Here is a 22,636-nt window from a genome sequence, read left to right as displayed (position 1 = left end):
GGATGTGAGTTCGAGGCCATCCTGGTCTACAAAGAGAGCCCAGGACAGTGAGGCTACATAGAGAAACCCTGTGGTGGTGGGGGAAGGAGAGACAGGGGAGGAAGGCAGACAATAAATACGGGAATAAGGGAAAGACAGAATTAATGGGAGGGTGGAAGCCACAGAGAGAGGGAGGAGGGAACAAGTGAGGTAATGAAATGAGTGAAGCAATGAGTAAGAGATGAAGAATGGAATGAAACAATGCAGAAAGAGATGAGCAAATTAATTAAGGCGGGGGGGGGGGGGGGGGATGGGAAAGTGAATGAGTGAGCCAGGCGTGGTGGCGCAATCCCAGCACTCGGAAGGCGGAGGCAGGTGGATCGCTGTGAGTTCGAGGCCAGCCTGGTCTACAAAGCGAGTCCAGGACAGCCAAGGCTACACAAAGAAACTCTGTCTCGAAAAACCAAAAAAAAAAAAAAAAAAAAAAAAAAAAAAAAGGCAATAAAGGAAATACTACATTTGAATGCGTGCAAGGAGGCAACGCGTGAATGGGTAAGTGAATGGATGTGAAGAGACCAGCGAGCAGTTATGAATGAGAGAATGAATGAGGGTAAGAGTGAGGCAAGGAGAAAGGGAAAGGTGGACACAGGTTTGCACGTCCCGAAGCCACCTCAGGGGTGGAGCTTCCTCACCAGCGACCCCAGCCCGGCCCTCCGGCCCCGCCCCGCCCCGCCGGCGCCCCCCATGCAGCCCACTTGCGCCTGCGCGGCACCCCACGTGACGGCGAGGCTCCGCCCTCACCTTCGGCCTCCCGCCTCCCGCCTGCTGCGAGAGCGGCCTCAGCCTCCGGTAGCACCACCAGGTCAGCTGCGAGGCGTGTACCGAGTGGGCCCGGCAGGCCTTCGTCGCCGAGCTCGCGCTGCACGCGGGGACGGGAGAGGGAGCGGGGGCGGCGGCGGGCGCCTGGGACTGGAGCAGGTGGCCGCCTGACGTGGCGGGGGTTCGGCGGGGCGACCCCCTGGCGTCCGTGGGGCGCGGGCCTGGCTGGCTCTGGGGCGCGGGGCCGGTAGAGGCCTGCACGCCGAGGAGGCAGTCCGCTCGGTCCGGCGCCGTTGCCAGCCGCGGGTTCCAGGGTGGCCTCTGGCCTTCCCCGACCCTCGAGGCTACGCGAACAGGGATTGCAACAGGCGCCAGGGCGGGCCTGGCTGCCGCGCCCGGCTTGACCTCAGATCTAAAGCCGCAGCTGCGGTTGCTGAAAGAAGCTGGAGAGCTCTTGCGGCCAGTGCACAATCTCCGGCTTGTACTAGTTTATTTTGATCGCTTTAGATCTTGTACAGGCCGAACGAAACGACCTGGCCGAGCGCAACGGGGCCACCTTCTGCCCGCGGCTGCTTCCAAGGGTCTTCCAGATGCTCTTAGTTAGTGCCTTGGGGAACAAACCACAGAGCACATCAGCACTCGCACATACTTAAAAAAGGACCCACTCCCCCCTTCTGCTCTTTCCAAACTGCTGGTTTTTCTGTTGTTGCACATCTTGTCTTGTACTGCTGTAGATATGGATGCGCTGAATGGGAGCACTACAGAAGGCTGAGGGTGCCATTTCAGTAAAGGATTCCCCGAAGATTCCTCTGAAATAATTTTCGGTGCACAACTGTTGGCAGTAGCAAACAATGGGAGGAAACCCAGATGTCTTGACTAGGAGTCCTTAAATAAAACATGTTTATACAGTGCACCGTGGGAGGGGCATGTAGTTATATAAGCAGAAACCAGTGGAAAGTGGAGAGGAATATTGTATAGATAGATCTGCAGGCACCACAGTATCCTTAGTGTTTTCTCTTAAAAAAACAAACACGTGTCTGTATATGCACCTGAGTGATGGGGTGGAGGTGCCCTGGCGGCCAGCAGAGGGCGTCAGGACACTTGGAACTGTGCCACCCAATGTGGCTGCTGGGAACCAAATTCCGATTTTCGTCGAGAATAGTATGTGCTCTTAACTGCTCTGAGTCTTCTCTCTAACCCTACCCCTTCCTAATTATTTATGACGAAGTCTGCGCTTCAAACGCGTGATGCTCTTGTATCAACACTCTTGAGTGCTGGGCTTACTGACATGTACTGCTGTGTCTGGCGATACCAGAGGTCTTGGATGTTGTTGTATCGTTGGTTGTGCTGAGTTCCTTTTCTTGAGCTTAGTAAATGCGCTCTGTTGCCCAAAGGGGCAGTCGTCCTCTCTCTTTTTTTTTTTTTTAATATTTTATTTAGTTTTAGTCTATGTGCATTGTGTGAAAGTGTCAGATCTTGGAGTTACAGACAGTTGTGAGCTGCCATGTGGGTGCTGGGAATTGAACCTAGGTCCTTTGGAAGAGCAGGCAGTGCTCTTAACCACTGACCCATCTCTCCAGCCCCCAGTCGTCCTCTTTTACTGTGCTTGTTCTTGTGGTGGCTGTTCAGAAAGTAGATGCTCTCCATCCCTTTCCAAGAGGGCAGACAGGCTGCTCAGCTGACAACTGTGGGGACCCCCTCATGTGCATGGGGAGTGGGGAGGTCAGTTCGTCCTCGCAGTCATCCACAGATGAGGAAGCCCTCCGGGCAGCTGAGATTTGTACATAGCAGCTAAGTACCCCGAGTCTAGGGAGCCGACTTGGCCATAGGAAGTGCCCCTGAGATGCTTGTGAGACAAACTGTTACGAGCAGAGAACACAGATTCACCAGCAGGGCGTGTTTGCTGAGATTGTAGGAAGGTGCCAGGCAGATGTGGTCAGTTTGATCGTGGCCAGAATGGGATTATGAGAAACAAACCTGTTCTGTCCAGAGGGTGGCCGGTGTGCCCTCGGGTCTGAGAACTGGTGATGATGGGACAGGAGAAGGAAGGACAGGGAGCCCCGTGTGGGAAGCAGGGGGGCAGCACATGGAAAGAAAACACAGTACACTCAGGAGCAGTGTTGGTCCCCTGTCCATCTTAGACAGAGGAAACTGCAGAGAATGAGGTGAGAGCTAAGGAGATCCACCCGAACAGCATTCCTGTGCCCTGACTCTCAAGCTGTGACCATTGGAAAAACAAGGGGTGGTTATTGCAAGTTACAGAAGAATCAATACCAAAGGACCTTACAAAACAGCCTTAAAAGGGAAAAGAGATCATTGAGACTAGGAGGTTTCAGATTAAAAAATATAGTATAGGACTGACAAAAACAGACCAGTTGCGGGGGATTCTGGCTGGAGATGCCATTGGGAATGTGTGTCCTGTGGAGATGAATGGCTTCTAGGAGAGGAGGAGTTACTATAAACCCTGAGTTTCCAGGCTGGAGAGTTCCTAACCAGAGATAGTTGGTGGGACACACAGCTCTAATTATCTCTAGGGCCTTGTGAAAAAGCAACCCATTCAGGGTAGAAGGAAAGCGTGGGTAAGCCAATAGAGGTCCTACATGCCAGAGATAGACGGATGGGAGGGAGACAGTAGAGGCCTGAGACCACATAGGTCTGAAAGAGGAAGGCTTTTTGCCTACTTTTCTGTTAACATCTGTTTTTCACTTTAAATACGTGTGTTTGGGGGCCTGTTGAAATGGTTCAGAGGTTTAACAGTGCTTACTGCCTACCTGTGTTCTATTCCTAGCACCTCAGCCAATCGCTCACAGTTGCATTCCAGAAGATCTCACACCCTTTCCTGACCTCAGGGCTACACACACACATTGCACATAAGTAAAAATAAATCTTTAACCTTATCTATTGTTACTGTACGCGAGTGTGTGTATGTGTGGAGGACAGAAGACAATTTTGTTGAGTCTGGTCTCTCCTTCCATCTTTATGTGGGTTCCAGGCACTGGACTCAAGTTGCCAGGCTTATAGAATATATGTTTATTCCAACACACACACACACACACACACACACACACACACATACACACACATACACACACACGGTTTCTTTGTGTCTCTATGCAGCCTCGGCTGTCCTGCCTCTGCCTCCCCCCAAGTGCTGAGATTACAGGTGTGCATCACTGTGCACAGCTAGGACAAACGTCTTTACCCACTGAGCCAGTGCACTGACTCTGGGAACTAAGTAAGATGGCATGAAGTGGAGAAGGTTCTTGGCCTTCTAAATGCTTGACCTGTGCCACAGACCGTGTCTTACCTCCTAAACCGCACAGCAGTGTGTCTGTGTATTGTCAAAGGCGTATTTGTAGTAGGTCTGTTTTGTTTTGTTTTTTGTTTTTGTTTTTCAAGACAGGGTCCAGGCTGCCCTGGACTCTCTTTGTAGACCAGGCTGGCCTCGAACTCACAGTGACCCGCCTGCTTCTGCCTCCCGAGTGCTAGGATTAAAGGGGAGCGCCACCACACCCAGGGTAGTAGGTTTATTTTAATGGCTTTTAAACTCGTTTTGCAGCTTTTGAGCATGTTACTTATTTTGGACATTGGATCTCATACAGCCTTAGATTCCCTTTGTAGATAAGGATGGCCTTGATTTAAAAAAAAAAAAAGATGTGTATTAGTTGTATATGTGTGCGTGTTTATGTCTTTGCTCACGTGAGTGCAGGTGCCCACAAAAACTAGAGACAGCAGATCTCTCTAGAGCTGGAGTTACAGTCAGTTGTGAGCGCCTTGACATGAGTGGTGGGAACTGAACTCTGCACCTGTGAAAGGCTCTTAACTGCTTCAGTTGTCCCCTCTTTCCCTCCCACACAAAGACTTAATTGTTGTTGTTTGTTTGAGACAATGTTTCTCTGTGTAGCATTGCGTGTCCTGCACTACTTTGTAGATCAGGGTGGCCTTGAATTCACAGGGAGCCGTCTGCCTCTGCCTACTAAAGGTGTGTGCCTGGCAAAAGATTTATTTTTATTTTATGAATGTGGGTGTTTTGCCTGCATGCATGTGTGTGCACCACATTCATGCCTGTACACCAAGGCCAGAAGGGGGCATTGGATCCCCTGGAGCTAGAGTTACAGACAGTGTGAGGAACCATGCGTGTGCTGGGAATTGAATCCCATCCTTGAGAAGAGCAGCAGCTTGTGTTCTTAACTGCTGAGCCATCTCTCCAGCACCTACTTATTTTTCTTAAGGAATTTTTTTTTGTATGTACAATTGTAAAGTGTTAATGAGATGCATTATTTAGCTTTAGAGATAAGAGCTAATAATTAGCCGGGCGTGGTGGCACACGCCTTTAATCCCAGCAGCACTCGGGAGGCAGAGGTGGGCGGATCGCTGTGAGTTTGAGGCCAGCCTGGTCTACAAAGTGAGTCCAGGACAGCCCAGGCTAACACAGAGAGACCCTGTCTCGAAAAACCAAAAAAAAAAAAAAAAAAAAAAAAAAAAAAAAAAAATTAAAAGAGCTAATAATTAAACTTAAAGGTAACATAGGTTTGGCCTTAAGCAAAGTCTATTTGCTGTTTTAGCACTTTGGTTGTTTTTTTTGTTTTGTTTTGTTTTTTAAATAGGGTCTCACTGTGTAGCCTTGGCTGGTCTGGAGCTTGCTTGCTATGTGGACCAGGCTGACCTCAAACTCAAGAGTGCTGAGTTACCATGGTTGCTCGTTTTAATAATACCCTTGTTTGAGATCTCTCTCAGGAAGGGGAATATTGTTGTAGGCCATTTTTGGTGTTTTGTTAGTTACATTGAAGTCCTTAACTCTCGGCTATTTTGTCCCCCCATGTTCTTCCCCTCTTCCCCGCCCCTGTACCACCCTCCCCCACTGGGTAGCCTTGGCTGTCCTGGAACTTGCTCTATTGACCAAGCTGGCCTTGAACTCAGAGATCCCACGGAATACTGGGATTAAAGGCGTGCATCACCACACCTGGCATCCCCACGTTCTTTTGATTTTCTGTCTCTCTTATCCTGCCTTGAATCTTCTTCCAGAACCCTTGTCTTTGTTCAGTGCTGCGATCCAATGTTAGCCCTCACAGTGCTAGGCATGTGCTTTACTGCACCACACCCTATCCTCTTTTCAAGTCTATTTTAAGACAGGGTCTCTCTAAGTTTTCTGGGCTCATCCAGTCTCAGCCTTCCAAGCAGCTGGGATAACATTTGTGAGTCATTATGCTAGCTTCAGAATACTTCAGTTTTACTGCAGTGCTAAAGGTGGCATAGTAGGGTGAAGACCTTGTGGATGAAGAGAGCGGGTTATGAGACAGAGGTGGGGTGGGACCAGGCTGGGAGGAAACAGGGAATAGAGGGGCAGGGGTCACAGGGAAGCCACGCAGCAGGTGCCACAAGGTGCAGTACTGTCAGCCTGTGTTGCACTGCGCCGCCCACCTTACCCGCTCACCCTTGCTCCCTCTGTCTTGTAGCTGACTGCAGGGGTGCGGAGGCTGCGTCAGGATGGCAGAGGAGCAGGAGATTGCCCAGCTGTGCAAGCTGCCCACACAGCCCTCCCACTCGCACTGCAACACCTACCGAAGCACACAGCACTCCCAGGCCCTGCTTCGCGGCCTGCTTGCTTTGCGAGACAGTGGCATCCTCTTTGATGTTGTCCTGGTGGTGGAGGGAAAACACATTGAGGCTCATCGGATTCTGCTGGCTGCATCGTGTGACTACTTCAGGTAAACTGCCTGTAGTTAGTCCTTCTTCCCTCCCTCCCTCTCTCCCTCCCTCCTACTTCTTTCCTTTTTTGTTTTTTGGCTTTTGTTTTTTTGTTTTTGAGACAGAGCTTCCTCGTAGCCCTGGCTGTCCTGGAACTCGGTCTGTAGACCAGGCTGGCTTTGAACACAGACTCTGCGCCACCACACTCAGCCTATGTTTGTTTTTTTTCCCAGTGTTTTTATTTGTATATATTAACTACGTATAATAATGAGTTTCATTATGATACTCTTATACATGTATATAATATGTTTTGGTCATACTCACCTTAATACTCTCTTTTTCACTTCCAAAGACTCCCTTCTTCTTCCCTACTGGCCCTCCTCCTAGGTTTTGTTTTGTTTGTGGTGACCCACTGAGTGTATTGGGGTCTCTGAGAGGAGATTGTGTGAGAGTGATTTTAGTGAATTGAGCACCTTTCCAGTGGCTATACACTAGAGCAGATGTCTCTCCTTCCCTCAGCAGCCACTGACTAATTACCTGTAGACTGGAGGAGGGAGGGGCCTTAGGAACCCTTCTCTGTAACTGTTTCTGTAGGGCTAAGAACAGGTAGTAGTAAGGGGGCTGGGTCTTCTCTTTCTTCAGTCTCTCCTACAGTCTGCTGTGGAGACTCCATCAACCAGCTTAGCACAGAAGAGGTTTTAAGATTCTGTCTATCAGTTTTTCTCTCTATTGACAGCCCTGGCTGTCCTGGACTCACTTTGCAGATCAGGCTGGCCTTGAATTCACAAAGATCCACCGGCCTCTGACTCCCCAAGTGCTGGGATTACAACAATCCCATCATCAGGTATGTTAGCCTTTGACCTTTCTAATAGGCTCTACAATCCTTCCAGTATTTTCCAGGCTTCTTGCATGGCCCCATGCCAGTACTTGTCACACTGGGAAGAATTGGGGATTGATTTGTCTGTCTTACAACACTAGAGCTGGACTTTGTCACTCTCATCATAGTCCTTAATTTGTGTCATTAGTCTGCGGTCTCTAGAGAGACAGAACAAACACACTGTAGCTAATGTGAGGAGAGTAGGAAAACTGACTCACGATTGTAGAGACTGAGAAATCCCGTGATGGGTGGTCTAATAGCTGAGGATCCTGAGATTCAAACAGTGGGGCTCAGGGCAAATCTGAATGGTTGGACCAGGAAGGCTGACTTTGTAATAGTCAGTGTGAGGATCAAGGCTTGAGAACCCCAGGGAGTCTGGTGTGAGCCCCAAAGCCAGAGCGTCTGAGTTCTCGTGACCAGAGTCAGGAGATGAGACTGATATTCTCCATTTAGTCTACTGACGTCCATGCCAGTCTCTGCAGGAAAAAGGTGTTGCTCTAGGTATCCTTAATCCAGTCATATTGACACCTAAAATTAGCCATCATAGGCTAGGCATGGTGGCGCATGCCGCCTTTAATCTCAGCACTAAGGAAACAGAGGCAGATGGCTCTCTGTGAGTTGGAGGCCAGCCTGGTCAACTGAGTGAGTTCCAGAACAACCAGAGTTACATAGTGAGACCCTGTATCAAAAGATAAATAAATAAGTAAAACAAGCAGAAGCTAAAATTAACCAGTATAATAGTCTTTAGACAGAGCCAGGTGTGGTGGTGCATGCCTATAATCCCAACACTCAGGAGGCAGAGGCAGGCAGATTGCTGTGAGTTGGAGGCTAATCTGGTCTACAAAGTGACAAAAAGATACCAAAACCAAAAAACCAAACCAAACCAAACCAAACAAACAAACACAAAACTGTTACACAGATATTTAATAGCTATATCTACTTTCTCCTGTATGGGTTCCTTTTGTTTTGGTTTGGTTTGGTTTTTTCGAGACAGGGTCTCTCTGAGTTAGCCTTGGCTGTCCTGGACTCGCTTTGTAGACCAGGCTAGCCTCAAACTCAAAGTGATCCGCCTGCCCGTGCCTCCCTAGTGCTGACTGGCTTTTTACATGATCTCCTAACTGAGGTCTTCATGCTTATGTAGCAAGCACTTAACCAACTCTAGCTGTCTCCCAGCTTTTTGTTGTTGTTTTTATGAAACATGGTCTCACTGTTTATAACCTTTCTTCTGGCCTGGAACTTTGTAACCAGACAGGCCTTGAATTTAGAGCCTCAGCTTCCTAAGTGCTGAGATGTTTGATTTTTTTTTTTTTTTAAAGTCCCATCAGTTTAATAACAATAAAAAACCCCAAAAATGGAAAACTGAGGTCAAGGGAAGTGGCCCCTAGGCAGGGGCATAGGGATCCCTGCTCATGGCACCAGGCCTGGCTGCAGGGTCCCCTGGTATTGCTGTTGCTACGAGGTTGGGGGGCAGCGATTGTCCTGTGGGAGCCACGGTCATGAGTCAGGACCTTACTTCTTCTGGGGTGTGCTCAGCTTCTGCATGCCCCGGATCTTGTCCAGCAGGCCAGAGATGAAGGCCTCAGTGGGTTTGTAACAGTCAACTAGCAGCTCCTTGACTCTAGCAGCCCGGGTATCATCACTTTCCATGTCCAAGAGTTCATCCACATCTATCTCGAGCTCTGGGATCTCCTCTTCCTGGCAGTCGTAGAGACGCGTGAGCTGTTCTAAGATCCACTCCTCCAGGTTGAGGCGCTTCCGTAGCTCCTTGCGGTCGTACTTGACGGTGACCTTCCCTTGCCGTCTCACCGGGCCATCGTCATCCACGCCCCCCCCCCCCCCCCCCCCCGGGCCTTCGCCTGCGGCCCCAGGGGGGCTCTGGAAGTAGACTCGGGGCCCTGTGCTGCCACTGGAGCAGCCAACGCCGCGCCCCCCGCGGGGCCGCTGTCCGCCATGGCGGCCGCCGGGGCTACGTGCGCGCTCGGGCCCCTCCCTGCGCCGCCGCCTCCCGGACGCCCGCCGGCTGGCTCCGGGCCGCAGGCTCCGGTTAGCTCGCGGGCTACGCTCCGCGCGGCGAGGGCGGCGGCGGGGGCGCCGGGGGGGGGGGGGGGGGCAGCTGCCGATGTTTGCTTTTTGAGATGGCGTCTTGTTATGTTGCCCAGGCTGGCCTCGAACTTTAGACCTTACTGCTTCTGTGTTCTGAGGACTGAGATAAGCAAATGTCAGCCTCCTGGCAACACACATGACTTCGAGTATTTTACTTCCCCCGTTGTCTGCATAGGTCTGTACTACCTCCTTTGCATAGTCTGGGAACGAGGCTCAGAAGGAGGGTGGACCTGCAGCTAGTTTGTGGGATTTACTCCAGTGCAGTTCCAATTCTTGTCCTTTTTTTAAAAAATTAAATTTTATTTTATGCACATGAATATTTTGACTGCATGTAGGTATGTGAACCACAGGCATGGTGGGTGGCTGATGAGGCCAGAGGGAGCACTGGATCCCCTGTTGAGAAGGCTGTGAGCTGCCATGTGGGTGTGGTATTAAACGCATGTGCACCATGCATGCCTTCCTTTCTAATGGTGGCCATCCTAAAGAGCATAAAACACGAGCAACTTGAAAAACATTTCCCCCCTCCTTTTTTTTGTTTGATTTTTGTTTTTGAGACAGTAAGATTATGAGTTTGAGGCCAGCCTGGGCTACAGAGCAGAGGGAGACGCAAAAGAAAACAAACAAAAAAGATTTGTATGTTCTTTTTCTTTGGGAACTTTTTTTCCTATTGATTTTTTTTTGTTTTTGTTTTTTTTGTTTTTTGAGACAGGGTCTCTCTGTGTAGCCCTATCTGCCTGGACTGGCTTTGTAGACCAGGCTGGCCTCTCAGAGATCTGCTTGCTTCTCCTCCTCATGCTGGGATTAAAGGCGTGCACCCCTATGCCTAGCTCCTACTGGTTTTTATTTGTGAGATATGTTGATTATGTATAGGGAGCAGCTGAAAGACAAGCACTTCACATTTATGAACTTTTAAAAGACTTATCTCAGAGGAACTGTCAGCTATCAAGACTTTTGTGTTTAGTTTTTGTTTTTTTTTGAGACAGGGTCTTACTATGTAGCTCTATTGGTCTGGAACTTGGTAGACTAGGCTGGCCTTCAGGCCACACAGATCTGCCTCATGAGTGCTGGGTTCAAAGGCGTACACTACTATGCCTGGCTTGATTCTGATTTTTTTTTTAATCTCTAGACTACGCCAATATGCTTGAGGATGTTCTCACACATCTATAACACCCTTTTCATCTAAGAAAATGTAGCTGAGCTGGGGTATAACTCAGTCGAGGGTTTGCCTAGCATGCATGGAGCCCTGCGTTTGACCTCCATACCATGTAAACTAGGCATGCTGGTGCTGGGGCGTTGGAATATTGGAGACAGGAGGATTAAGTCATCCTCAGTTACATATTGGGTTCTAGGCTATCCTGGGCTACCTGAGACTTTCTTTTCTCCTCTGAGGGACAGGATCGCATGTAGCCCAGCCTGGCCTTGAGTTCCTTAATTGTGCCTCCATTACCTCAGTTTTGGGAATTTCAGGCATATGTCACCATGTGTGGTTTTAAGTGTGTATGTGGGTGAGGGTGGGGATGTCTTAGGCTTTCAGCTCAAGATGGCTTCATCCTCACTGTGTAGCTCAGGCTGTTCCCAGTTTGTGTAGGGATGACAGATGTAAAGCACCATACCTGATGCGTTTTGTCACTGTGTTATTTTTAGACCTGGGTTTCACTATGTAGCCCAGGCTAACCTGGGCTTCCTGCCTCTGTCTCTGGGATTAAAGGTATGTGCCACCATTCATGGCCCCGGGCCCGTTTTTTTTTTTGTTTGTTTGTTTTGGCTTTGCTTTTTGGAGACAGGGTTTCTCTGTGTTATCTTGGCTGTCCCAAACTTGCTTTGTAGACTGGGCTGGCCTCTGCCTCCTGAGTGCTGGGATTAAAGATGTGTACCACTAAGTCTAGCCCCTGGCCCAGTTTTTAAAATTTTACTTTTGTTTGTTTTTGGACAGGGTAGTATTAGTTTATTAGAACTCCTCAGGTAGACTAAGCTAGCCTAAGACTGGCAGCATTTCTCCAGCTCCTGTTTGTAGAGCTAGGATTAAAGGTGTGTGTGAGCCATGCCCACTGCTCACAGGCAGTGCCCTTACTAGAAGCACCCTAGAGATCTGCAGAGAAAATCAACAAGGGAAGCTATGTAACAGCAGCTCTGGAAAGCCCAGACTTTAAAATGCAAAGAGAGATGGCAAGAGGCTGGCTAAATGTGGACTGTCTGGAAATAGGTTTAACAGTCTATAGGACATTGGAAGCTTGCCAGGGCTCTAAAGAGAACCCAGGCATAGCTGGACAGAGAAAAAGCCATTGTGTTGCAAAGAGCGAGTTCTCTCTGTATTAATGTGAATGTTTACTGTGTTCCCAAGAGATTTATTGGGGGTAAATTGCACAAACTGGTTGTAAACATGAAAAGGAAAAGCAGTCACTGGTTAGGAAATTATTGACAACAAGAGTAATTAATGAGAGGAATTGGCCCTATCCTATATTGGCTATAATACGAATGTGCAGCATTAGAAACTGTTTCTGTTGGTGAATAGAAGGAAATACAGAAAAAGCCAGGAGATTCAGACACATCATAAATACAGCAGGAACTCTGCATGACAATGACATTGTAAGTCAAGGGAGGGTCAACAGATACCAACATTGCCACTAGAAGAACAAAGTTGGACCCAAAATACATATACATACCTTATACAAACATTAAAGGCAAGTTTTTGTTTTGTAGAGTTAAGGGTCAAACCCAGCAGTCTTCGCATATGCTAGACAGGTGCTCTGTTAGAGGCTATACCACCAGTCTGGTGTGTGTGTGTGTGTGTGTGTGTGTGTGTGTGTGTGTGTGTGTGTGTGTGTGTGTGAGAGAGAGAGAGAGAGAGAGAGAGAGAGAGAGAGAGAGAGAGAGAGAATCCACCACCCATGTAGAGGCCCAAAGTCAACCTTCTACATCTTCTTCCATTGTTTCCATCTTAATTTTGGTTTTTAAAACAGTCTCTTACTGAACTTAAAACTCACTGATTGGTCAGACTACCTGACCAGTGAGCCTGTCGGGTCCTTCTGGCTCTGTTTTGAATCACTGGGATGGCAGGGGTGTGTTGCATTGCCCAGCTTTTAGTGTCTGTCCGACATCTGACTCAGGTTTTTATGCTTGTATATTAAGTATATTACCCCTTACCTCTAGCCCTCAAACCTGAGGTGGTTTTTTGTTTGTTTTTTAAGAATTTTTATTTTGGTGTACAGTGTTGTGCCTGCCTTACATGTACATCTGCAGGCCAGAAGAGGCACCAGATCTCATTATAGATGGTTGTGAGCCACCATGTGGTTGCTGGGAATTGAACTGTGGACCTTTGGAAGAGCTGCCAGTGCTCTTAACCTCTGAGCTATCTCTCTAGCCCCAAGCCTGAGTTTTAAATGTTTAACATTAAATAGCAAACAAGAGGAGAATACAGAGAAGTATTTTCTAGTATAATCTCAGAAGGAAAAAGTCATTCTAAGTTTGACACAAAACATAGTGACACGAATTGAAACTGATATATTTGATTATATTTAAAATAGACAGCTAGTCATGGTTCTATGTACCTGCAGTCCCAGCATTCGCAAGGTTGACACAGGAGGGTCTTAAATTTGGGGCTGACCTGGACTAGTTGAAGTTGTTTTTTTAAAAAAATAGGCAGAGCTGGGCATGGTGGCACACACCTTTAATCCCAGCCCTCAGGAGGCAGAGACAGGCAGATCGCTGTGAGATCGAGGCCAGCCTGGTCTACAAAGGGAGTCTGGACAGCCAGGGCTGTTCCACAGAGAAACCCTGTCTTGAAAAACAAAACAAAAAACAGGCATGTAGTGGTGGCTCACGGCTTTAATCTCAGTACTTGGGAGGCAGAGGCAGGTGGATTTCTGTGAGTTTAAGGCCAGCCTGTTCTACAAAGTGAGTCTAGGACAGCCAAGGCTACACAGAGAAACCCTGTCACTAAAAAGCAAAAACAAAATTGGAAAAAAAAAAGCTGGGTGGGGTGGTTCCTGCTTGTAATGCCAGTACTCAGGCTGAGGCAGGTGGATCTTTGTCAGTTTGGCCCAACCTTGTCTACAAAGCAAGGCCAAGACAGCCAAGGCTACACAGAAGAACCCTGTCTTGAAAAAACAAAAACAACAACAAAAAAGAAGTCTTCATAAAAGGATGGAAGAAAGTTTAACTCACCCCTGAAAGAACCAGTCCCTTCCAATAGATAAGAGATTATAGCAGAAAACTAGCAACGTTCTAAGATGTTCAGAAAGACAATTGGGATGGCTTTTTGTTTTGTTTTGTTTTGAGACAGGGTTTCTCTGTGTAGCCCTGGATTCACTTTGTAGGCCAGTCTGGCCTCGAATTCACAGTGATTCACCTGTGTCTGCCTCCCGAGTGCTGGGATTGAAGGCGTGCCTGGGATGGCTTTTAACAATGTGTGTGTGATAAAATTTTCTGTTCTGTTTGTAGTAATATTTCTTCTCATGGTAGCAGATTTAGAGCCAGTATTTCCTGGTACTTAGCACATTTGTAGTTGGTGTGGGGGCTGGGCTCCTCACTCCAGTGGGGAGTGATGTAAGGACTTCCGGTGGGTGGGACTGTTCAGTTGTGAATGTATGTTAACTTTCTGGCCCAGCATCCACATTTGTAGAAATAAAGCATGTCAGATACAGTATGACATGGGGGTGGGGCTAGAGCTGTCGTATCAGATAAACCTGAATGTCCTTGAGTTGGAGTTGACTTTACAAAGAGTGAGGATAGTGCAAAGCAGCTGCGTCCCTGAAAAGCCCCTCCCAGCAGGGCGATCACTCCCAAGAGCTGCACAGCTCTGCACAGCTTTCAAGCTGCTCCATTGGCCCAGCATTCTCGTCTCCGAAGTCCAGCCTATCAGAATCTCCTTGGGCAGCACTTGTTTACTGCTTCTAAAGCTGGGGAGGTGCCTTGGAGACTAAGAGCTTCCTCTTCTCTCTGGAGGGGATATTGCTAGTCGGCTAGACCAGTAGCAAATTACAGTTAAGAGGTAGCAGAGGAAATAAGTTTATGGTGTGTGTGTGGGGGGGGTCACCACAGCATGGGGAACTGTCTCAAATGGTCACATGTAGCATTAGGAAGGTGGGAACCACAGTGCCTGACAATGATAGGTAAGAATTTATTTCTCAGATGTGTCTGAAATAGAAACAAAGTAAAATACAGAGTCCTTCTCCTCTTGGGGTGACCCAGGGTGGTTGGGGGTGGGGGGCTACCAGCCAACCTTAGGCTAAGAGACAAGTGCTGAAGAGTTTTCATCATAATTTTTTATAGATTTTTAATCAGTTGTTTTGGGGGACTGGGTCTCAGTGTGCCACTGTGTATCCTTGGCCAGCTTAGAATTGGAATGAAGACCAGGCTGCTTCCAAAGTACTGGGATCAAAGGCATGCATTGCCACACCTTGCTCAGATCTTTTTTATTTTTTTATATTTTTTAAGATTTGTTTATTATTTATATAGTATTCTGCCTGCATATATGCCTACGTGCCAGAAGAGGGCACCAGATCTCATTATAGATGGTTGTGAGCCACTATGTGGTTGCTGGGAATGAAGTCAGGACTGCTGGAAGAACAGCCAGTGCTCTTAACCTCTGAGCCATCTCCCCCACCCCCTTTTTAATGAAAACAATCTAGCAACATTGTCACATGAGCATAATAACATAAGGGCCCACAAAACAATATTAGTAAATGTTTCAGACTGTATGCCTTTGTTTGTTTGATTGTTTCTTTCTTTCTTTCAAGGCAGGGTTTCTCTGTGTGGCCATCCTGGAACTTACTCTGTAGACCAGGGTGTCCTGGAGCTCACAGAGACCTGCCTGTCTCTGCCTCCTGAGTGCAGGGCTTTAGTTTGTGCACTACTTACTGCCACCCAGGTGCAGAAAACACATTATTGCCATCTTAACTTCTAATTTGACCATTTCTAGTTGGAAACACATTGTAGCAAGAGTGATATTATCAGATCTTACATCTATAACTATTTGTTACCTAGTCAAAATATAGGTGAAAAGTAAAAGTTCTCAGAGTTGCTGGTTGTGATATTTAGTCTTCTGTCTTAAAGCTGGCGGGGTAGCTCAGCAGCAGGAAACGTGTGAGAGCTTGGGGTCTACCTACAGCGCAAAATAATATAAGGACGGTGGTGATAGCAAGTGGTCCAGCTCTGGGGAGGAAGGCTTCCAAGGCGTCCCCGTCGTGAGTGCCACAGCTCTGAAGGGAAAGTGTCCTGGGAGTCCTGAGCCAGGGAATACCATAAAGTCACACTGCACGACAAGCCTCATGTGAGAGATTTATGGGAGAGACACAAAATGATGGCTGCCTCTGCTAGGGTGAGAAGCAGCAGGGAACAGCAGGAGACAGGGTTGCTTGTGGGAGGAGGGATTGCTAGGTTTTGGTAAGTTCTCAACCTGGAAGTGGGCTCAGACCTCTTATCCTACAGTAATTAAAACGTTGTTTGGTCCTTGTCATTTGCCTTAGAATATCTAGTCATTGTTTCTGCTTGGGTGTCTTTTGTTTGTTTGTTTTTTTCTGGACAGGGTTTCTCTGTATAGCTTTGGGTGTCCCGGACTTGGTCGGTAGACCAGGCTGGCCTCGAACTCACAGTGATCCACCTGCCTCTGCCTCCCGAGAGCTGGAGTTACAGGTGTGTGCCACCACAGCTGGCTTCTGCCTCGGTATCTTCATGTGACATAGAAAGACCCAGTTGTTTTGTTTATCTGCCCAGCTGCTTTGCCCAGCGAAGGGCCTTAATCCTCAAGTGCTCCTGGAGTCAATCTGTTAGCAGTCTCTTAGCTGTATCTTGACATTTCAGCTGCAGTTCTCCAACTACGTTGTCCTTACAGGACCTAAAGCCTCCCATCTAACTGAGTTTCTGCCTCTTCCCCAGGTCATTCTCCAGCCTCTCCCTGTAAGCCACTTTATGTAAGGACCCCTCAGCACACTGAGATTTCAGTACACACACTACTCTGTCCTAGAGATGGAGCTGGGCTGCCAAGTGTGCCTTGCTCACCTTACTTTTTGCTTGCTTTCTCTTGACTGTGTTGAGGAGAAAGGTCTTTCAAGCCCTGACGCTGTGTGCTGACTCCTCTTTGAAGCCCTCTTGCACTTTAGATATACACTGCTCTTAGCTCTTCTCACTTTCTGAGCGAGCCCTGTCTACTCCTCTCGTGTACTCCACTGAGTTACTTTCAAGTGAGACAGATGCCCTTGAGCTTTCTCTTAGTATTTTAGTATTTTTTCAACCCAAACAAATATCATCCGCCTGTTCCCCTTTCTCTGCCTCCCAACCTCTGTCCTTCCCACCTCTGTGCTGGAAATGGCACTTAGGGCCTTGTGCATTCTGGGTATGCACTGTGCTACTAAGCCATACCTGCCTGTCGTCCCCCCTTCATTGTCATCATTGAATTTGTATGTCAGGAAGCAAGGGAAATGGCTCAGCAGTGAGGAGCACTGGCTGCTCTTCTAGAGGACAAGGGTTCAAGTCTCAGCAACCATATGGCAGCTCACAACCATCTGTAACTCAGTCCCATGTTATCTGACTACCTCTTCTGGTCCCCGAGGAGACTTGGCCACTGAGCGCAAAGATGTTAACATGCGTGTACATAAAAATAAGTATAATTTCAAAAAATTAAAGACGTATAGGCCAGAATCTTAGTAGTTTACGTCAAAGTGGTAGCAAGAGAGAAGCCTAGCACTGCCATCAGCAGCTTGAAGAGTGCCCTTCTCCTGAGGGGCTGGCTTCCAGTTATGCAAACCTGGATCCTGGACTATGACAGAAGGGAAATGAGGAGGAGTCACAGTGAAGCCAGGATGGATGTCCAGCTCGGTCAGGCTCCTTCCATAGGCTGACTCCCTTTGCAGACTGTTTACTCAGAGCACAGAGCAATCAGTGTTCCCACAGGCAGACTGTTATCCGGCCAGCCCCACCACCAACTCCTGGTCCCTTCTGAATGCTTTTTGTGGCTCACATTCCAGCCCTGACTAGCTCTCTATGCCTTGTCTCCTTGCCTTGCAGAGGAATGTTTGCTGGGGGACTGAAGGAGATGGAGCAGGAGGAGGTCCTGATCCATGGTGTGTCCTACAACGCCATGTGCCAAATCCTGCACTTCATATACACCTCTGAGCTAGAGCTCAGCCTCAGCAATGTGCAGGAGACGCTGGTTGCTGCCTGCCAACTTCAGGTGAGAGTTGCCTTGTTGAACAAGAAGATTCATGCCTGAGGGGGGCTTCCCACATTCCTGTGATGACTGCTGGCTGCCATGAGGTAGGTCAAGACGGCCAGAATACCAAGTAGTAAGGGACACAGGGCACCTACTGCCAAGCCTTGGGAACTGACGCACAGTGGCTCCAAATGCCCTGGCCTACCCTTCTCTTCTGCTCTCGACTCTTTCTCTACTTAGAAAAGATTTATTTTATGTGCGTGAGCATTTTGCCTGCGTGCATGTATGTGTGCCGTGTGTACGCCTGGTGCCTGTGGATGTCAGGACAGGGCATTATATCCAGTGAACTGGAGCTGTGGATGACTGAGCAGCCATGTGGGTGCGGGAGCAATACATACTTCCAACCGCCGAGACATCTCACAGCCCCTTCTCATCTTTAAAAAATTTATTTATCTATCTTATTTTATTTTATGTGTATGCTTGTCCGTGTGTCACACGTGTACAGTGCCTCTAGAGTCCAGAAGGTATTGGGTCCCTTGAAACTGGGGTTACAGGTGGTTGTGATCAGCTATGCAGTTGTTGGGAATCACACCTGGGTCTTCTGTAGCTCCAGTGCTTTTTGACTGCTGAGCCGTCTCTCTAGCCCCGTCTTTTCCCCCCAGTTTTGGAGACGACCTCACTATTTAGCACAGCCTGGCCTAGAATACATGTAGCTTAGGATGGCTGATCTCGTGGCGGCCTTGCCACAGCCCCCAGTGTTGGCACTGCGGGCATGAGCCAGCACTCCCACCTGGCCCTCTCCTCTTGGCCGCTTACTTCCTGTGGCCTGGTTCCCTGCTAGGAAAACACCCCAAGGTGGCCAACCCCAAGGCTTGTGCTGTTTATGATGGCCCATGTTCTGTGATGTCCAGCAACTCTGAGAATCCCCTGCCCTATAGCACACACAAGCTTCTTCTGCCACAGGCTGGACTTGCCCTCCCCCCATCTTCTCCTCACCCCCAATCTTACTGTGTTACCTACACACAGGCCTTCAATTTACAGTCTGGCCTGAGCTACCTGAGTAGCACAGTGCATAGTTCCCCCCCTTTATTGTTGTATGTTTTCTGCTTTGCTTGACTGTGTGCATGTGTGTGAACCACACATTTGCCTGGTTCTGGCAGAGGCCAGAAGATGATGATTCTGGAACTGGAGTTACAAATGGTGGTGCCCATGTGGGTAGTGGGAACAAACCTCTGTAAGAACAGTAGCTGATCTTTTTTAAAAAATTGTTTTAGATTTATTTTATGTATATGAGTGTTTTGACTGTATAGTATATGTGCCTTATACCTGAAGATGTCAGGAAAAGGCATCAGAATCTCTAGAGTTGGAGTTAGGGATGGTTGTGTGAAAAAGCATGTGGGTTCTGGAACTTAACGTAGATTCTCTTCAGGCAAAACTCATACATGTAAAATGTTTTTTCCCTTGAGGCAGGCTTTCTTTGTGTAGCCTTGGCTGCCCTGGACTCTCTTTGTAGACCAGGCTGGTCTTGAATTCACAAGTGTGCCACCACACCCAGCCACATAAAATCTGTAAACATTTCTCTTAACATATAAAGTATATATTGTAGGTTTTTCCTATTTTGTTTCCTTAAATAAAAAGTCCAAAACTAACTTTTAGGTAATGCAGCTGGAAGGAGTGGGAAAGACAAGGAGGAAGATCACTGGTGGCTCCCTCCAACTAAAGAGCCACAGGAAGTCCATGGGAGCATCCAGGCAGGGCAGGTGGCCCAGGAACCTGCCTAGTGCATAGGCTCAGCTACTTCAGAGCTGAAGGAGCAGAGAACAGCTGTTGAAGAAACCTTATCTCCTCACCTGGGCTCAGCTAGAGGCTAGAGAGAGGGCCCCAATGGCTTCTTCAGGGGAAGACACAGTGCTCAGCCCCACAGAAGGCCCATGAGTGGGAAGGTGAGGCAAGGGTCCCATTGGGTAAACTAATACCAAGCCAAGCTACCTCCACTGCAATGACAGGCAGATCAGGAAGGAGGGAAGGTGAGGGAGAGCAAGCCAGCCCATTTCTGCAAGTTTGAACACATGCAACATTGTTGTAAAACAAGTTATGACTTGATAGAGCTTGGTAGAATATGCAAATCAAGTTTGGCTATTGCAGCTGGTAGTTTGTCTCCATTTGTTATGTCCTGAACTAGACCTAGTGACTTTTCACAGTGTCCCAGACCAGGTCATGGCTCTGAACCCTAGCAAAACCAGCCCCTAGGCTGAGTCTGTCTGGTTGGGGGGGTCCTGTACTAGATGGGCCTCAGCTGTGTCTGTTTGGGATTCCACCCAGCAGAGAACACACTGTGCAAGGGGGTGGGTTAATCCAGGGCGCCACTGCTCACTCCTGCTCAGGGCCATTGGCTCTTACACTTTGTCTTCAGAGCTGAGGCCCATGGCAGAAGCAGTATTTTAGGGAAAAGAGGAGGAGGATTAGAAGAATGGGCTAGGAAATCAAACAATGGCAAGGGACGATGTTCAGGAACCACAGAGAACCCAGGAGAATCTAACCTGGGATATGATTGTTTGTAAGTACCCACTCAGGCCCTGCTTAGCATATTATCTGGCAAGTAGGCATGAGTTGTCTTTTTTTTTTTTTAAGATACTTATTTATTACATATACAGTGTTTTGCTTGTATATATGCCTGCATGCCAGAAGAAGGCATTAGATTGTAGATGGTTGTGAGCCACCATGTGGTTGTTGGGAATTGAACTCAGGTCCTCTGGAACCTGTCAGTGCTCTTAACCTCTGAGCCATCTCTGCAGCCCCAGCATGAGTTGTCTTTTAAATGGAAAAAAAAAAAAAAAAGTAGTCAGGCACATGGTGGCACACTGGTAATTCCAGTACTTGGGGAGGCTGAGGCAGGCAGATCTCTGTGGGTTCAAGACCAGCCTGGTCTACAAAGCGAGTCCAGGACAGCCAGAACTACACAGAGAAACTCTTGTCTTTTTGTTGTTGTTGTTGTTGTTTTGTTTTTGTTTTTTTGAGATAGGGATTCACTGTGTAGCCTTGGCTATCTTAGACTCCCTTTGTAGACCAGGTTGCCCTGGAACTCACAGAGATCCGTCTGCTTCTGCCTCCTGAGTGCTGAGATTAAAGGTGTGTGCCACCACGCCTGGCCCCTGTCTCTTTAAAACAAAACAAAATCTAAGCTTTTTTTTTTTTATGTGCACTGGTGTTTTGCCTGCATATATGTGTGTGATGTCTGTGTGAAGACATCAGATCTTGGAGTTACAGACAGTTGTGAGCTGGGAATTGAACCAGGGTCCATCTGGAAGAGCAGTCAATGCTCTTAACCACTGAGCCATCTCTCCAGCCCCCTAGACATTTATTTTTTATTTTTTTTATTTTTTTATTTTTTGGTTTTTCAAGACAGGGTTTCTCTGTGTAGCCTTGGCCATCCTGGACTCACTTTGTAGACCAGGCTGGCCTCGAACTCACAGCGATCCGCCTGCCTCTGCCTCCCGAGTGCTGGGATTAAAGGCGTGCGCCACCACGCCCGGCTTTTAGACATTTATTAATAGACTTAAAATATTAGTAAAATTTCTCTGTATACAGTAGTTAATTTGTTGGTAATACTAGTTGAGTCAGGGATAGGTGTTTTGTGGTACTATCAGAAAACTGGTTCCAGGATTTCCCCTGGATACCACAATTCATAGATCTGTACCCTTTATAAAATGGAACATTGTTGGTATGTCACTTACCTGTATGTGCCATGTGTGCCTTAGGTCATCTCTAGAGTACTGTAACACCGTGTCAATTAAATACTGTACAAATAGTTGTCCTGTGGTGCTCACCTTTAATCTGAGTGCTTAGGAAGCAGAGGGAGGCAGATCTCTGTAAATTCAAGGCCAGCTGGTCTACAGAGTGAGTTCAGGGCAGCTAGCTACAAGTGAGGGCTGGAGGCAGGAGAAGTCATTTCCATACCTAGTCTGGGGCTACATAGTGAGTTTGAGGACAGCTTGGACTCCATAAAGCAAGACTTTATTGCAAACAAAAATGTGTGACATAATCTATAGGCAGTTTTACCCTCTGCAGTAGAACCTGTAGGTAAAGAGAGCCACTGCCTGTATTTTTGTTTTTGCTGAGACTCCAAAATCTTGTTCTGCTGAAGAACATGTTAGATGTGGCAGTGCATGTGTTTAACCCCAGCCCCTGGGGGGCAGAGACAAGTTCCTGTGAGTCCAAGGCCAGGGCTACTTAGTGAAATCTTATTTAAAAATAAAAGATTTTCTCTGTACATAGTTTGTGATACAGAAAGTTTCCCTTTTGTCTTTGCTTTGTCCTGCTTTGCCGGTCAAATCCAAGGTGTCCTTGAACAGCCTTCAGGGCTGTGTTGCCTGCTTCTCAGCTTCCTCCTTCCTTGGTGCCTCCTTGGCCTGCTTTCCCTCCCTCAGTGCTTATGTGCAGCTAGGACAGGTAATGCTGCCACCTGGGAGCCCTGTACCCACTGGAGCTGAGTGAGTCTCTCAGCTGAGGCAGAGGCCCCAGGGTAACGTGACAGCTCTTCAGGAATTCTGAATCTGGGTCTTGGCACTGGTGCTGGTGAAAGTCTGGAGGTGCCTTGCTGACAGTTCTGAGTGCAGTGCTAAGTGGCGTGGCCTGGGTCTGGCAGGGCCTGCTCTGCAACTGCAGCTGATTGTGCTGGTTCAGAGAATTCTGTGAGGAGAAGTGAGCCAGCTGTGCTTTTACTGTAGCACCTTGGCTCTTCTGGAGAGCCAGGGACAGGGTGTGGCCACAGGCTCCTTCCAGACAGTGCCGCTCGGCTGTGGCGTATCCTGCTCCTCACCACATGCGCTTTGGATCTGAGAGCACTGTCTGTGGTGTTTGCGTTCACACTCAGGCTGTTCCTACTTCATCCTTCTTTTGTAGATGAGGGTTGAGGGTCTGAGAGGTGAAGACCGTGCCCTGTGTTACCTCAGCAGGCTTTAAGTAAGCCTGCAGGAAGTCCCAATTTTCTGTCAAAAAAAGAGGAAGTCCCACTTTACTTT

At 48.0% G+C, this 22,636-nt stretch overlaps 1 protein-coding gene and 1 pseudogene across 2 annotated transcripts in view; one reads left to right on the top strand and one right to left on the bottom strand.

The window, feature by feature from the left end:
• The first annotated feature begins 749 nt into the window (after nucleotides 1-749).
• The window catches only part of KLHL22 (kelch like family member 22), a 38,625-nt gene continuing 16,738 nt past the window's right edge, over nucleotides 750-22,636 (top strand). The window contains exons 1-3 of the mRNA XM_084800645.1: nucleotides 750-837; nucleotides 6,254-6,506; nucleotides 17,471-17,636. Coding sequence (XP_084656771.1) covers nucleotides 6,286-6,506; nucleotides 17,471-17,636 — 387 coding nt within the window. The 5' untranslated portion in view covers nucleotides 750-837; nucleotides 6,254-6,285. The remainder of the gene's footprint in view (nucleotides 838-6,253; nucleotides 6,507-17,470; nucleotides 17,637-22,636) is intronic.
• LOC311608260 (protein phosphatase 1 regulatory subunit 14B-like) lies at nucleotides 8,656-9,398 on the bottom strand (annotated as a pseudogene). Its single transcript has one exon. The product of its transcript is annotated as a protein phosphatase 1 regulatory subunit 14B-like (transcript).

Source organism: Acomys minous (genome assembly GCF_964271855.1).
Source record: "Acomys minous genome assembly, chromosome: 11".
Classification (NCBI taxonomy): domain Eukaryota; kingdom Metazoa; phylum Chordata; class Mammalia; order Rodentia; family Muridae; genus Acomys; species Acomys minous.
The sequence above is the reverse complement of the archived record's forward strand: the minus strand, read 5'-3'. Positions and strand labels throughout refer to the sequence as shown.